General features: G+C 45.0%; 1 protein-coding gene across 1 annotated transcript in view; it reads right to left on the reverse strand.

The window, feature by feature from the left end:
• The window catches only part of PARD6G (par-6 family cell polarity regulator gamma), a 68,775-nt gene extending 54,674 nt beyond the window's left edge, over positions 1-14,101 (reverse strand). Inside the window, exons 1-2 of the mRNA XM_086742120.1 lie at positions 14,030-14,101; positions 432-654 (exon numbers count right to left, since the gene is read on the reverse strand). Of these exons, the coding sequence (XP_086598246.1) occupies positions 432-654; positions 14,030-14,101 (295 nt within the window). The remainder of the gene's footprint in view (positions 1-431; positions 655-14,029) is intronic.
• Positions 14,102-17,433: the final 3,332 nt, after the last annotated feature.

A 17,433-nucleotide genomic window follows, 5' to 3' on the forward strand; every position in this document is an offset into this window, starting at 1 on the left:
TACCTATGGTTTGCTGGATGATTCAAAATGGGAAGATTCAACATTCCTTAGTGTAAGGACAGAGAGGAGAATCAGCATTTGTTTGTCTGGCAGGTCAACATAGTCAAAGATCACGTAATTTGTGACACAACTTTTTTTTTTTTTTTTTTTTAATAAGAACTACATATCTGTGAGCATTCACACACTATACAGGCTTGGGCATGACACTGACTTTTCCTCTTGGAAAAGAAGGGGCTCAAGATGATTCCTCAAACACCTTATAGCCAGCAATGCAGTCCCTCTACCTGCCCTGAAGTCCTGCAAGTTGTAATGAAGTGCCTGAGAGGAGGAGTGAGAGGGCTCCTAGGTCCTTCTTACATCATTTCAGCCTTTAAATGGGCACCACAAATCCACTCTTCACCTTGAGGTACCAAAATGAAATTGCATCTTACCTTGTCTTTGTATAAAAACCCTGAGCAGTGGATGAGCACTTGAAACGGCCTTGAAGAAGTTGTCATCGTTATTAATAGGGAGGAGGTCTCCATGCACATCAGCATATCCAATCATCACTTCCAGGTTGGCTATGTGATGAATGTGAAGAATTAGTTTGTAGAAGTCTTCAAACTTTCCTGGCTTGTAGCGATCCAGGGAAAACCTTCTGAATTCCGCCCCAAACTGCAAGAGAAAAAAGAAGTGTCTGCTGTCAAATGTCACCACAGTCCAATGCTCTAGCTTGGTATGTGAACATGGTGTGTATCGCCTCTCTCTTTCTATGATGAATATAGTCACATATCAGTGCTTTCAAGTCTACAAGCAGCTTGTTAAGTCCTCATTTTAGAACATAATCATAGCTGCTTGACAATAGATATGCTCAAGTGGGCCACCTTAAAAGAAAGTGTATTTTCTAAATATTAAGTTTTCATTAAATGTTCTAGAGGATAGTTGCATGTGTAGGATTTAACTTTGAAGCTCTATCATTCTTCATCATCTTGTGCATCCACAGAACCATTCTTCTATGAAGCAGAAGTGTTTACTCTACTGCTCTCAAAAGAAGTTACTCAGCTATTCAACCAACCTTATAAAAATTCTTTGCACGTTTCCCATCAATACCACTGGGATCCTAACCACAAGACCTTTAAAGAAGTGCGGTATGCGAGCGCACAGATTTTTATTAGGAAATACTCTACATGCCCCCTGAATTTCCTGGTATATATACAGCAGGAGGAAAGTTCTTATTCCAAGTTAGTTTTCATGGGTTTAATTTTTATGTCAATCCACTGGTTTTTATTTTTGCAGATTTACAGACCAGTAAGTGGCTATTAAAAAAAAAAAAAATAAAAAGGGTATGATTTGGCACAAGACAATTGAAAATGTTATAAATCCATTAAGTTATTTAAAAGAAGTCAGAAAGTGATTGAGGAAAATATTTCAGTGGACCTTATTCCTGATATCCAAATATGCTATGAAGTACAGGAGGAAAAATATTAGATTCTCTAATCAAGGAAATAAAGAGAGTGAAAAAACATCTCTAGATAAACTAGGCATCTAGGAAAAACTAGGCATCTAGTTTAACTAAGTAGCTTAAATAATCTTTCTGGTATATTTAATTTCCTAACTCAGACTGTATAGTACTATTAAACTATTGTTCACCAACTGTATGTCTAAATCATGTCAAGTCACTCCTGAAAGCATGGAACCACATCCACAAATCCAAGAACAAGCAAGGTCATGACTAGGACCTCATGGAAGTTCTCATTTGCAAAGCCAGTCAATACCAGGGCAAGAAACCAAAGACAAAAACAACTAACAAGCAAACAAAGGGAAAAAAAAAAAAAACCAAACAACACACCCTACAAAAAAAACCCAGATAATTTTCTGTAAATTCTTCCTCAAAATGGAGAATAACTTATTTAGAAGTTCTCAGAAGTTAAATCAACTTTTATATGCAAGTCACTCTTTTGCTGAGACTAACAAAGTATGAATCATCACCATAATCACCTTCAAGGGAAAAAAATGCTTGCACCCAAAGCCAGTAGGGTTGTTGCATGTTCTCAAATTACTTCCACAGTTATGAAAATCCCACTCTTCAGCATCAAAGCCTAGTTCTGATCATCTGTAAGTGTGTTTAGTCAATTTATGCTGCTTGTTTGTAATATTAACTGCTCATTCCAGTTTGGATTTCAATTCAGACTGCCCATCCAAATGCACAAAAACCAAACCACAGCTGGTTCCAATGGAGGAAGAACACTCCTCCTTTGTCCTCCTTCCTGCTCCTCTCCAGAAAAATCCAAGTGGCAACTTACTTCTGTTGACACATTTCAAACTGAAAAAAAAGCTTAGCTCTTTTTATTTGAAAATTATCTTAGCTTTCTTTTTCCCTAGATTCAAACAAGAAGCAACCATCTTCAAGTGACAAGTTTAACATCTACACGGTAAACTGAAGGAGCAGGAAGATCTTTATAGGCTTTGTTAGGGCTGTATCTCCTGCTCCGCGCACCTGAACAGGAACACAGGCTTGCTTTAGTCAAAAACATGACAGGCCAGGATATTCAGACACCAGTCCCAGTAACCATCTGTTTACTGGACAGACAACTCATTCAGGACTGTTAGCATGCACAGTATTTGCAAGGAAGAGGATGCTGTGCAGTCTCACCCCAGCCAGTACCACACCTGTCCTATACAACCACCTGGATACCTGCCCTGCATTGTCTGCTGGGGGACCCCATCGGTCCTGCTCTGCCCAACACGCACACCAAGACACAGGCCAGCTCCTGTGCGGAGGCATCACCACTCAGCAGGAAAGCGACACGGGGAAGGAGAGAGGAAAGATGCAAGGATGGTTATTTACACATTGGTACAACCCAAAGTTCAGCTTAAGCTGCCACATGAGAGGACAACTAGTGAATGGGCCAGGCCTCCCAGCCTAAGCCCCACAGGCACGCTCAACACGATTGTATCAGTAAGGCAAGACATGTGGGTAACAGTCCCCTCACAGAGATGCAACTGCAGACTTGGGGCACCGAGGTCTGATGTGAATGCTGTATAGACAAATGAACTCGTTCACACATTCAGCCTCAGGAAAGCCCAAGAGACAATTTCTTTCACCTAGAATGGGACAATGATAAACAAAAGCAAGCAATTTCAGTTGTACTTTTTGCATTACACAGCCCTTGAAGGCAAGGGAGCTGGATGATGATTCTGCAGAGGAGTACGAGAAGGGAAGAAAACCACAGTCTCTTCAAAAGAGATTTAGGCAGATAATGTGGATGATGTTTTGTTGTTTAAAGGTTAGTATTACTGTAGTAGTAGCTTGGCTGATTAATTCACCCCCATGCATATACACAGGCAGCAACCATTGTCAGCAGGCCTTTTCAGAAGAGGGGAAGGAAAAAAAAAAAAAAAAAAAAAAAAGCTTCAGCAGTGACCATTCATTCATCATCCCTAATGAAGCTGATAGAGAGTATCAGAGTAATAATAGGTTTTGCAGTACCGCACAGCTTGGAGACTGGGTGCTCTGCATTGTATTCAGCCAGGATTTCAAGATAACATCCACCACATATCTTCCAGAAACTACAAATTCTGAGGGCTTTACACAGATAGCCAAGATGACTATCTGCTTTTCTAAGCTACAATCAAAGTTCGTCTTTACTATATCTCTCCACAGAAGGAGACACAAGGACTGGTGTCTGCCATCAGAGTCTCTGCCAGAACAATACAGTATTACAATGTTTGATAAACTAACAGTTTTAACAAGCAGATTATTTTCCATAATGAAGTAAATTATTCTGACCTATTTATCTAATGCAAATACAGCATCTACTACTGCAGAAATCAGAGGACAGGAGGGTCCACAGGAACTTGAAATAATTTAGTCTGATAGAGCTAATTACGACTGAAAAAAAAAATAGAAATAACTGTACATTTTGTTTCACCAAGAATAAGCTCTGTCCCAAGATCCTCCCAGGCATCAACTGGCCACTAGACTTGCTGCCTGCAGCTAGATGACAAAAAGCACACAACAAAATGCTACACATCAAAGCAGGAACCCTGCATAAAAACAAATGCCAAGAAAAATCAGCAAACCCAGAAAAAAGTGTTCTGATTAAAGTTGTGTTAAAGAAGAATAAAGTCACAGCTAACCGAACAAAACTTACACAGACTGACTAAGACCAATCAACTGTTGGTTGTTTTTTTTTCTGGCTAGGGGGGGGACCAGAGGTCAGAGGAGAGGGAACATGATTTTGAGGTTTGTTTACTTGCAGGGCTGCTATTTTCCGAAATGAAACGCAAGAGTTATTTGCAAGCAAGAGACCAACTTTTTTTTTTAATTTAAATTTTACATTTCAAGAAGTTTACAGGGTCAAAAAAAGAAGCCCTGTGTTTATGAGGTGCCAGTTCATTGCTGGCTTTGAGTTCAGGCTATTGTAATAAGAAAACATCAAAGAGCAACATTTGGCAATAAACACGAATTACATTAACCATCTACTTCTCCCATGAAGTAAGTATCAGGAATAGAAAGAAAAACCAACACTTTAATCTTTGCATGGACTGTAATTTCTGCGTACCTGCGAGACTTCCAAAATGAGAAAGACCTGATCAGGGCTGCTTTATCAGTGAGAAGGAGCAGAGGCCAAGATAGAAGAGGCCAGAAGACTGAATGTAAATGGTTTTGTGCTGGCTGACTTCATCTGGGACTTCAGAGCTCTGCTGCCACACTCACGTCTGTGTTTCTCTGTTCCCTCTTTCTCCCCAAGCTGTGTCTTCTCCAGCTCACCCAGCACCCTCTTGCTCTGCTCCCAGTCTCACACCGGTTGTCACTAGTGGCAAGATGCCACCAAACAAGCAGATGTCCTCTGCAACAAGTTCTCCATTATCCCCTTCAAACACCTGCCCCAAAGCGGCTCTGCTGCATCCCAACGATCAAGCTGGTGGCAAGTGTGGGATTTCGTGTTCTGCTCAGTCCCCTACTCACCTCTTGCTATTTCTTCCAAGAGACAGTCACAAGAGCAAGATAGCCTCTCTTCTATTTGCCCTTCATAGGAACTCCATCACAAACAATTTTACTACCTTCTCCTCTAAACTTTTTTCCTGATAGGCATCATGCCATATTCCTACCCTTCTCCCTTTTCACTCCTCCATAAAAATACAGCCATGTTTTAATATCTTCAATTCTTAGAATAGTTTCTCCCCCAGGAGAAACTTAGTGGTTCCCCTTCTTTTTCATGGTTCTTGGACACAATGCTTCATGTCTCTGCTCTTCATTTGAAGAGCAGCCTTTGCAACTCTCCAACCCTCTCCAGTGGTCTGTGAGGCTCAGTCCATGATAACACTTTTTCTCTTCTCCATCTACTCAGAAGACAAATTCAGCTTCTTTCTCTGTCCCCATCACTCAGGTGAACTTCTGTTCATGAGACACATCTCCCATGCAAGCTCTTATTGATTTATTCACACATGCTCAGCTGCCAACTCAAGGGCAACTTAAAGTAAAGCTTACCCCTTTCCCTGCTTCACGTACCTTTGTCCATGATTATTGGGCACAGGACCATTACGCTGCTTTCCCCAGGACCTGTAACTCCAGCACCACCCTTCATCCAGGCAGTAGCATATATCTATATGTTAATTACCCAGATCTTTTCTGCCCTATATCTTAAATTCATGTACACCATTCAGGTACTCATCTGCACAGCTGGACTTAGCCTTGACTGCTGCTCTGTACTCTTCCCTAGCTTTCCTAAACACTATTCCTTAGTTGGTGGTAGTTTGTGAAAATAACTACCCACAAAAGCTATTTTCCCAGTCTGTTCTTCTGAAATCATCATCCCTTTCTTTGCCACCCCTGCTCCAGTACCTCCTCTCCTATTAGGTCACCCACGTAGCTGCTGTCTCTCTCAGTCAGTACTGCCTCCAAGCAGCACACAGTGACAGCCTTCCTCACTGCCTCAACTCTTCATATTTAAACCCCCAGTCCTGTTCTCCTTCAAGACACAGTCGTTCACAGCAAAGCCTTTAAAATACATCCTTGCCTTAACTGGTTGGTCTACCTTTCCAAAAGCAAATCTCTTCTTTTTTTCTTTCAGTCCTCTACATCTCTAGGAGCAACCCACAGTCTGTTTGCAAAGGATGTAGACCAAACTCATCCTGTATTTTCCAGAGAACATCGAGCACCACACACACACCATCACACCACACAGCTTTAGCACAAATACAGCACAGGATGCATATATCCATGGCATGTCACCGTCAGCACAAGGGGGAAAGGAACATTTGGCACCTTGCCACCCAGAGGGACAAAGGACCACTGAATCAGTCAACACTGCCAACAGCAGACAAACCCGTGAGCCTAACTTCCTGCAGAAAGGCAGCCCTGCTCTAGTATGGGTCTCTAGCAAGAGTAAACCATTTTCTGAGCATTTACTAAAAGAGATATCCGCATGGTTACAAGACACCTGTAACTGGAAGGGCTTTGGCTGGTTGCAAACTTATTTAAGATCCTTTTGGCTTCTGCCAGAGGTTTCCCCATGAGCTCAGGGCCAAAAACAGCTGCACAGAAGTAATTTGATGCACACACACACACACAGACCTAGCCAGACCTGACAGGGGACTGGGAACAGCTGTGCAGGGCGGAAGCAGGAGGGATGGCCCCAGGCTGGGTAGCCTTGGGGCTGGTGCACCACACCCTGCCCCAGACATTTCTGCCTGAATTAACGTCAGGAATTTCCAATGGGAACGGGACTACCTCTGTACTGGGAGATTTTGCCTTCACTTAGAGGGAGTGAAGGTCTCCAAAGACACATTTCATCTTTAACTTCTGGCCTGCATTGTAAAGGTAATTAGAGGCAAGCAATCAATCCTTGGAAGAGCGTTTCTTGGTTACTAAAAGCTCAGATTAAGGGCACGCAAAGTCGCTTACAAAGGGAATGATAAGGGACTATGGAGGACAGCGCTATTAATTGCACCCTTGAAGAACTCCTTGGAGGTGGCTAGTTCTGCAGCCTGCCTGACGGAGCCTCCACAGGTATTTTAACCTCACACAGGAGACATTCCTTTCTGACTTGGCTGTAAACAACTTTTCAACTTTAAAGAGCACCTCAGCAAATTAAAGGTCCATTGTTCAGTGTCTTTAGGACTGTTTCAGTGTGGCGAGACTAAACTTCAGAAGACTACTCGCATAAGACAGACTGGCTGGATGAAGTTTTAAGCAGATTGGAAATTCCTAAGTTACTAGGCTAAAAATGATTACAAAAGCAAAGGTAAAAACCTGGAGGCAGGATCAAGAATAGGAGAGTACAGGAGGTGCTGAAACACAAGGTAGCAGACCTAGCCTTCCATCAATGCATCGTAAGGATATTGATAACCATCCGGTTAGCACAGCTAGCACCCAAGCCTGTAACAGTACACTAACTTCGGGAATGTTGTCAGAGGAACTATCACCCTTCCGTAACTAGACTTTGACCTTTTTTTTCGTTATGCGGGACCTGAGACTAAAACCCCAGCACCAGAGCATACCCTCCTCCATCCCATGCTCTGTCAAGCCAGGTAACTCAAAGCACGTGTCCCAGCCTTCCCTGTATCACATAGCGCTAGAGTACAGGTCAGAGAAGATAGTTACACCAGTGGTGCTTATTCCAGCTCTCACCTGAACAGAACTATCGGAAAAATGACTTGTCTGTGCAACACCTCTTCAGCTGTGAAGTTTTGCCTCTCATCTGTGAAGGGCAGCAAGCATGCATAGGACCAACAGTTGTGGCTCAGCTGCTGCATCGTAACTTGTTAAGCTGCAGTCACCTCACCATTTAAAGACAGACTTAAGTTTACCAGGTATGACCACTTCAGAAAGTCATCCTACTAGGAAAAACAAAGATTTGTAATAAAAGAGCAATCAGAAGTTTAGTAGATGCTATTTAGCACATCAGAATAAATACCATACCTGCTGTCAGAAGTTCAGCAAACTGGGAGGGAAAGGAAAAGACGTAAGATTTCTTAGGAGAGGAACATTTGTAGTCTCTTTCTCTTGACACATTTTGCAACCATCCAGACCCTCTCAAGTTGCTATTGCTGTGGCATACCGTTTTCATTTCAGAGGGGGAAGCACTGCGGTTTTCTGAGTCTGTGCCACATTTGGTTTGCATATAATCAAACGTGTTTTGAAGCTCAAAACCAGAAGTTAAATCAGCTGGTTACAGGGCTTTTCACTACACTTATTTTAGTTTTATTCTAGGTATGACAAGTATGACCTTAACTTGGAAGAATCTAAAGTACTGCTTTAAGCAGACTTAGTCTGTTTTAACATCCTGTAAGTTTAAAGAGAGTGATGCTTTTTGATCAATTTTAAAGTGTGCTACACATGGAACACATTTCTTAAGACTTCAGAAGGCCTGTAAGGCTTCAAGGTTAGAGTGAAATCAAAGTATAAAAGGCTGGAAAACACAATTTGTAGACCTCTGTCATTTAGTTAACACCACACAGAGAAGAAGCAGAGCTTTAAAATCTCTTTACAGGGGACTGGTAAAAGCAAGTTTGCTCTTACCGCCATTGTTAGTTGTAACACTGCTCAGTGTCATACTTTATACCTTTCAAATACACAATGTATGCACATAACTGTAACAGCTAAACGGTCATATGAACATACAATACTGCTAAGGTGTCTGAGCAGTATTGGTGAATTCTGGAGGTGGGTGGAGAAAGGATGTGAAAGGTTTAAAAGAGCTATCTTTATGTAACTAGCACAGGTACACTCCTAAAAAGACGAGACAACACATGAGCAGGACAAACCGCTCACAAGCTGCTTGGCTATTACATCAATCTAGCAGCTGAGCGGGCTTGCTGAAGCACTGACTTGTACACTTGCCCAAGACCAAAACACATCATTTTATCCACTAGTGACTTCTCAAGAGCACAGAGCATAGCTGATCCCAAACATGTTTCTCTTCAAGCACCCTTACAGTATCATGTCTGTATCATATCTGTTTTCAAACATCAAAATATGATTGAAAATTGATTAAAAATCCTTTTGCAGCATCCATCTGAACACCAACATTTACTGGAACAAAGTCAAAACAGGATGGGAGAAGAGAGAAAAAAAAATATGGTTATAGTTAACTGTATATATTTATCTTAATGGGTTTGTTTATAGTAGTAAGATGTTAGTCACATTATTGTTAATTTGTAAATCACTTTGTAATGCAAGAAAACATGACACTATTAATAAGGCAGAAGTGTCACAGTCAGCACTTGAGTCAAGTAGGTGTGCTTTTATAATTCTCAGCCATTATCAAAAGTTACATCATCTGAGAGGGTTCAGCAACAAGGGTTTTTTTTCCAAAGGACTGTTTTTCAGGGAACCACGAGTGCATTTAGCCACTTTTGAAAATATGAAAATTAAATCTTACTCATATATACAGCTTACAGAAAATCATATAGTAGCAGCAGAAAAATAGTTCTCTGCTGCTTTTAAGCCAGAAACATAAAACTGTCGGTTTGAAAGTGGGGGGGGGAACCAAAACAAACCACCCCACACTTTCACAAACATTTCAAAGGGCTACCATTTAAAGGCCTGAGATAATCTTATACCTCTACTATTCCAGAATATCCAAGTGACTGGAAAAGAAATATACACTTGGGCTGGTAGCTACCCTCCTATTTGAAAAGCTCTACATACAATTCAAGAAGGAAAAAAAAAAAAAAAAAAAAAAAAAAAATCTCTTTTCACCCAGAGTGGAATGTGAGAAGATTGGATATATGATGACTTATAATTAAAGAGAAGTATCACCATTGATGTAGGAATTGCTATTTTTAAAGTGTTTATTCTGTAGGCTTACACTCATGGGGAGAGGGGGTACAAACTCTCTGTAAAGCTAAGGAGAGAAAATGAAAAATAGGTTCGGGATCTCATGGCCACAGGCAGGATTCTTAACAAAACAAACAAAAAAAGCCTCACACATTGCATGCGCTGGGAGAGAAAGGGTCATCTGGAAACCTTTTTCAGAGATTAGAGGCAGTTTCTTCAGAGGGGACAGATACTTCACTTGTCACCCAATGGGGGAAAGGAGCCAGTGAGTACTAGACACATGAGAATACACAGTTGTTCTAAGCTAGCAAGATAAAATGTTTTCAGATCCTGTCTAAAAGGGCTGAAACACTAATTCTGAGCTACACAGACAACACCTAGATAAGAACTGAGCTTCTAATGTATTCTGCTGTGAAAGATGGGAGAAAAGGGATAAGGTGTAATTACAATTCAATTAATGTTTTCCTACGATGTGCCAATTTCTAAGCAGGTTTCTGTTTATCTTTCTGCTTTCCTATCTAAGCAATAAGCTTTTAAGACTTTTGACTATAAGGCCAGCTCTCAGGGGAGGAGATAGAGGAAGGAAGGAAGCACTGAGCCCAAAGGAAGAGGACTTCTTAAAGCAGGAGACTATAGCGATCTGGTCACTGCCATGTCTGAAAACAGAGGTGCACACAGGTGGCTGATTCTCTGTTTTCCCCTTCAGTATTTGCTGCAGCGCAGTAACCTGAGAGGCTTCTGCAGCACCTTACAGTCACCCAGAGAGAAATCGACCTGACATACACCAAGAGGTATTATTACGCAGCATCACAAAGCTCAACCTTCTGCAAAGGCATGTCACCAGAGAACATATCACTGTGAATGCTCCCACCAGGTAGCCACAAGACATTAAAATATCCACAGACACAAGTGTCAGGAGCTGAAGCATGCTTCTGGGCACTGTTCCCGGCAGGGGTGATGGGTCAGGCTACATCCAGAGGAGGTACAGGCTGGTTTAGAAATTCAATCATCCACAAAGCTCACACATCTACTGGACAAGGAAAGAGGAATACTTGTGCTGAAAGGCCAAAAACTGCACACAGAAGGAAGTTGAAGAACTGGAGTGACTTCAGCCACTAAGATGTTCCCTCCTTCCTTCTCCCTGCCTTTTTTTTTTTTAAAAAAAAAAATTCCTCTGACACACATCAGGAATCTTAAAATTTAAGGATACTTGGTGACTGCCAGAGAAGTGTCTCATCTAGTATGGTACTAAGGATCTGACAAACTGTTTTCTTCTGATAATCAAGGGCACAAACCAACTTTCAAGAACTTTATTTTGGAGAAAAGGAAAGAAATGCACGAAATCCAGGAAAATCCTGGTCAGTTTTTGCAGGAGCCATTTCTGAATCATGACTAATGTAACACACCAGCTGGATGGCGGTTTATCCTTAAGGAAGGAACCACCTGGTTATCATAACAGCAGCAGGGATATCAAAAACCCAATGTTTGCAGACTATCGCCCATCCGACTCCCCACAGCTTTTTTTTTTCCAGAGCTCCTTCACGTCCAACTCTATTTTCAGAGAAGGAGAAAAGCTGTTTCACACCGTTGTGTAAAAGCGTCGCTCTCTCACACCCAGCTCCTCCGCTAAAAGGGATTCCACCTGCCCACGGCCTGCCACTTCCCCAGCCTTTGAAAAGCCACCTGAGAATCCCTTGATCCCCAGCCAGTAGCATGCCCCGGCGCAGAGGCTGAGCTGCACCCACCTCCACTCACCTGGCAGCCTGCGCTCCCAGGCGATAGCTGCAAAATCATGAGTTCTCAGACTCAACTTTCGAGTTCTCAGGCAGGTCCGGACAGGCCTTATACTTACAAAACACAGGCAACTAAATGTTTAAAAGGCTGACTATATAGGGCTACCAAAAGCAGCATTATTGAATCTGTTTCCCCAGCCTTGTACAGTCCGCTCAATGAAAAAACCCAATCAATCCATATTTCTAGATGACTGCAGCAGGACAACCCAGTCCTGGGTTGACCACAGGGTCAAGACAGACAGTACTGCAGCATCACAACCAACCCCACAAGATTACCATGTTTTAACAAGAGCCATAAGGTCTCTATACAGTACCTTCCCAGGTACCATCAGCCAGAGCTTTTTATTGGATCTCCTTCTAACCACTGAAGAGTAACTTCGTGAGAGGGAACCTATGAGCTTTACAGACAAAAGAAAACCATCTTGCAATGTTAGGACCAACCTCTGTTTGGCAACAACCTGCAACAGCCTGCTACATAAACACTCTAGATGTTGTTGTGCACAAGCAGTGCACACACTAGCAGTGTAACCCCACCAGCACCAGGAAATTCAACAGCACAACCTCCACTGACCCACGCTGCAGATTAATAGATCATCACTGGGTGTAAGCCCTCAGTAGGATATTTTGAATTTAGCCTCTATTTTAAGTTTCCTTCCAATGCAGTAGAGTTCTCTGAAGTAACTACTGGGCCATCAGCAGTGACAACCCTGAGCTACAGAAGACCTCCAGCAAACCCTCTCGCCCACAGAAGATTATTTTCCTTCTCTCCTTAAGTCTGTAGTCATTCGTATACTTACAGCCTCCCTAAATCACTCAGTGTCTACACAACTACGTAGGATTCATTTACAGGATTCCTGCAGCTGTAAGCTATGAGGTGTTCATTGCTTTTTAATTGTTAAAAGAACAAACTCAAGCTATGGCAATACTAAAGCAGGAGAGAGAAGACAAACTCAAAAAAAATTCTTATATGTGGTGAAGGTTTTAGTTTGAAGCTCATACAGCTGCATGGGGTACAACTCAGTAACTACAGAACAGGATCTTGAGCATTTGGGGGCCACAATGAATGTTGGAAGTGGGTTACACCTCAGAACCAGTAAAAACTGAGCTAAAACTTGCCAGCAACAGAAGCACGATGGAACTTCCCAGGCCAGCTGAGCCCCTTCACGTGGCAACAGGATTTTAAGAAATAAGGGCCTCAACCTACATTTAAGGTGCCACGTTTAGAAATGATTGGAGAGTCCCTTGGACATAAAGTAGTTCTCCCACTGAAGCCTCAGGTCTTTGTGTTGTTCAAGGCTGTTTGATCTGAATGCAAATATTAACAGCAGCCAGGTACAAAAATGGGGAGCACCAAGCACACAAAGTCCTAAAGACATCACCTCCGATACTGTCTCAACAGGTGAACAGGGCTGTGCACAATTCCAGAACGTGCCAACGTTGCTCCATACTCTGTTCTACTTAGGCACTTTTCTGTTATATGTTTATAAAACACAAGCTTACAGAGAAATTTCTCAGTTTTGCCCGAATGCTACTTATTTTTTGCACACAGAGGTGGAAGGAAAGATTTTTATGTGCTGATTGAACCAAGAGCGACCAGAGCCTCTCGAGGAGAGCTCAGCAATACAAACCACAGACATAACCAAGGGATACCATCACTTTTAAGAAGCCGAGCTCCAGCAGACAGCTGTTTCTTCCCACGACACCCCTGCAGATCACAGCTCCTTCCCCAACCACGCAAGGGTGCAAAAGCTGGCTGGCTTATGGCGGGTGCCGGCACCCCCAGGGAACACCTGGTAAAACAGCCACGAGAAGGTGAAGCTTCCCACCGGCCTCGCTCCGGCTTCTCCCACTGGGATCTGCAGCAGGATTTCGGTGCTGCTACCCCCGGCCGTGGGGACCCGGCCCTTCTCCCTCCCAGTCCTCCGCTTCTCTTGCCAAATCGCGCCGGGGGACCCGGCCCCATCACCCGGCAGACCTCTGCGCTCCCAACCCACCGCCGCCCCCGGCCCGCGCCCCAGCCCTCCCGCCAGGCGAGCCGACCGGCCCTTTCCGAGCTGCCCCACAAAGTTTGCGCCGAAGTCCCCGCGGAGAAACAAAAGATCGAGCGGGAGCGGCGAGCGCGGGGCCCCCGGGGCCCGCCCGCCCCGGCTCCGCCGCCACCCCGGGGGCGAGCGGGGAAGGGTCGCGCCGCCGCCGCCGTCTCACGCCGGGCAGAGTCGGCTCGCCGGGAGCTGCGCCCGGAACGGGGATCCCGCCTCTCGGCGGGCTGCCACCAGCCCGTCAACGCTCTCCGGGCTGCGGCTGGAGCACGGCTCCGGCAGCACCGGGCTGGGAGGCGGTGGGGAGAGATGGGCGGTGAGAGATGCCGGGGTGGGGGGGCTCCATTCATCTTCGGGAGAGCCGCCGGGAGCGGGCCGGGCAGGGGTGCACTCGGCCGCCGCCGGCTGAGGCCGCGCCGCGTTTTTCTTACCTTACTCTTCACCTCCACCGCGCTGCACTCCAGATACCGCAGAGTCTGAGATTTGTTGAAACTCCGGTTCATCTTCCCGGCCCCGCTGCCTTCCCCCCTCTCTCCCTGCGCCGCCGCCGCCGCCGTCGTCGTCGCCGCCTCCTCCTCCCGCCCGCCGCGGGCCGCGCGCCCCCGGGCCGCCCCCGCGAGCCGATCGCCCCGCGCGCGGCAGGCGGCACGCGGCGCCCCGCTCCCGTTCCGTTCCGCTCCGCTCCGACCACTTTGTCCCGGCGCGCCAATGAGAGCAGCCTCCTCGCTGGGCTCGCGCTCCGGCTCCCCTCAGCCGCGCGCCCGCCGCTCGCGGTGGGCGGGCGGGCGCCTGGGCCCGCAGGCCACGCCCACCACCACGCCCACCCTCCTCCTCTTGGCCCCGCCCCGCCGGTGGCGCCCCGCCCCTCGGCAGCCGCCAGGCCCCGGGGCGGCCAGGCCCCACGCGTGTTCGCGGCTGCAATGGAGCCGAAGGGGGCGGGGGGTAGCCGCGCCGCAGGAATTCCTGCGGGAATCGCTCCTGTTACCGGCTGCGCGCAGTCGGGTGGGTGCGGGGCCGACCTGCCGTGCGCGCCCCCTGAGGGCGGGTGGTGGCCGGGGCTGGAGGGGCTGCTGGGCCAAAACCATTAACGGTGCAGAAATAACCCCGAAACAGCCGCCGGAGCGGGGTGCGATGGGCCCTTCCGGGGCGCAGGAGTGCCGTGGGCACCCCGCCCCCCACCCCCCGAGCGAAGGGGTGCTGGCAGATGCCGGCCGTGTGCCGCCGAGACCCCCGCGGGCTTCCCAGGCTTGTTCCCAGGTTCTTCCTGAAGAGTGTGGGGATCTGGAAAGCCCTGCAGGTTGTTAATTTGAGACCACGGATTGTCAAGTTTGGGAGGAGAGTTTCCACCACTCCCTCCTTGAAGTACATTAGCAGACTGCCTCCCTCTGCTAGCAGCCCTTATTAATTAATTAGGTAGGCTACTAATTTGAGAATATCGAAGGAACTTATTTCTTTCCATCTTCTGCCAAGGACCTTTACAATTCCAACAGACCTTTTCCCTTCAGTCAGTTTCTTTTAGTCACTGAGAGCCTTTGACGGTGGTATTTTTCCTACGCGGTCCTGCCCAAAACATCGATGTGAAGGAGCTGAGGACGAGGGCACAGACCTGTGCAACCAGTTTTCTACTGCTCCGCATCTCCTAGGATCGTCTGCCCATCTCAGGAAGGAGCAAACGTGACAAATCACCCACCTCCCAATCTCCAGGCCTGCAGGGTGGGTGTCGATGGCAGTGATGGGGAATACCCATCAATTTAGGGGCGAAAAAAGAAAAGAACTATGTTGACTTTCCATGTGACTCTGAGTGGGAGGATCAAAGCTTATGCCCCAACTACAAACCAGCTGCAGCTTATTGGAAAATGGATCTGAAATTAACATTTGCCACGTGTCCTGGGCTTGCACTGTGTTTGGAAGGCTTGCTGTAAGTTAAACTGGAAAAATAAAGTCTAGAGAGCTGCGAAAGGAAATGTTTGTCTAAACTTGATCTTTCCCTCTTTTTATCTTAGCATGAACAATGCAGCGGCTTTGCTTCCCTGCTGTGATTGCCAAGGCTGAGCTGTGGAGATGAGGCATCCCCGGGGTGCTCGGGGGCTGAACATCTCTTTTTGGGATGTTGCCATTTAAAGAGGGACCTTGAAATCCAGCAGCTGGATCCATGCGGTTTAGTGGTTCAACATCTGGAGCAAACAGGCCAGTTGATGGGAGTGAAGTTAATCAGTAGCCGAAGGACAGGTCCAGTCACGTAACCTCCAGCGGGGGAAATACTGGTATTGTTCGCATTGCTGGGAGCATCAGCAGGGACATCAGGTGGGATGGTATTGCAGCCTACCTGTCCCCCAGCTGACCCTCGCAAAGGGACCCTGCTGTTTGCATTACCTCCTGGGCCAGGAAAGAGCCCCGAGGGAGTGCTCTTCCACTTTGCAGGCACGTGGTGATGGGGTTGAATTCAGAATCAACACCACAGAGAAGGAAAGTTCTGTATTATTTTTTGTTTCACATTTTTAGTTTGTTTCTTTTTTCTAAGAAAAAGCAAGTTCTCAACATTTGGCAATCAGTAAGCAATTTTATTTCAGTCTTAACATTAAATTTGATACTTCTTGCATTTGTGATGTTCATTTGAGAAGTACAGATTAAACTCATTTGTCTTTTTCTTTAATTTTATGCTTCCTTCAGGGACTGCATATGCTTCATTACCATCACTTTTATATTAATAAAGACTCTTCAAACTAATAATGCCTACAACCTGTGTTTAAACCAGAATGGGAATTCAATGAAAATGAACAAAAAAAGAAAAAGTATTTTTGGGTGAGATAAAAGCTGGTAAGCCATGCTGGATTTGTAAAGAATAAAGATGCATTTTTCAACGCGTAAGACGGGTTGATTTACCAGCAGGGCTAAGGGGACTTCCACGCTCCCTTCCCTGTCAGCAGCAGCCGTGGAAGATCCTGTTCATGATTCCACCACTGCATGAGTACACCATCCTCCCCTTCTCATTTGCCCCGTCTTTGAAGCGAAGAGGTGTATTGAGGACACAAATGACTGTGTCTGGGTAGGGGAGCTAATGTTGTTTCTATTTCTCTGTCCTTCCAGAATTTAGAAGTGGTAGATCACCATGTCTTCTTCTTTTGTTTTCTTTTTTAGTTCACTTTAAGAGGAGCTGCTTTTCTGCTGTTCTGTTCCTGCTCACTTTCTCAACGTTGCATTAAACACTCACTGCAGTAAACAAGGTGAATACACTCATAGAAGGAAATATACTCTATACCTCCAAAGAGGCTGTTGCTAGCAAAGGTTCCTTTCAAATCACTTCAACAAAATTTAGTTTTTGCTGCTTTTTCTCATTTGATCTGTTTGCCTCTTTAAAAAATCCCATCGGTAAACCTGAAAAAGGCATTTTAATTTCAATTATTTTTGTTCAGGTTTTAATAGATGTTGCCGTGATGTCAAATGTAATGATGGACAGACTTCTAAAATACAAGTGTTTTACTTAACAGAAATCCCATTTGAGTTAAATATCCATTCTTCTGTAAATGAGTATAAACAATTTTTAGCCACTCTGATCCAAGGAATGATCAATTTCCAGATAGCTCCTTGATTGGGCTAAAATAGGTGCATGCATGGGTGGAGGGTCACAGTATGAAAAATTGTCTGTATACTTCAATTTAGGAGACAAATACAATAATATTATATAATTATTTATTAAATAATTTAATATTTATTAATATTATTGATTAATACTATGTAAGGATTTATGAAAAGTTAATGTTTCTCAGTGAAGCTTCACTGAAATCCAGTTTGGTCCATTTTTGTGAATTTGCTAACACACAAATTTTTTTTCCCC

This window comes from Chlamydotis macqueenii, chromosome 2, assembly GCF_036417535.1.
Source record: "Chlamydotis macqueenii isolate bChlMac1 chromosome 2, bChlMac1.mat, whole genome shotgun sequence".
NCBI classification, from domain to species: Eukaryota; Metazoa; Chordata; class Aves; order Otidiformes; family Otididae; genus Chlamydotis; species Chlamydotis macqueenii.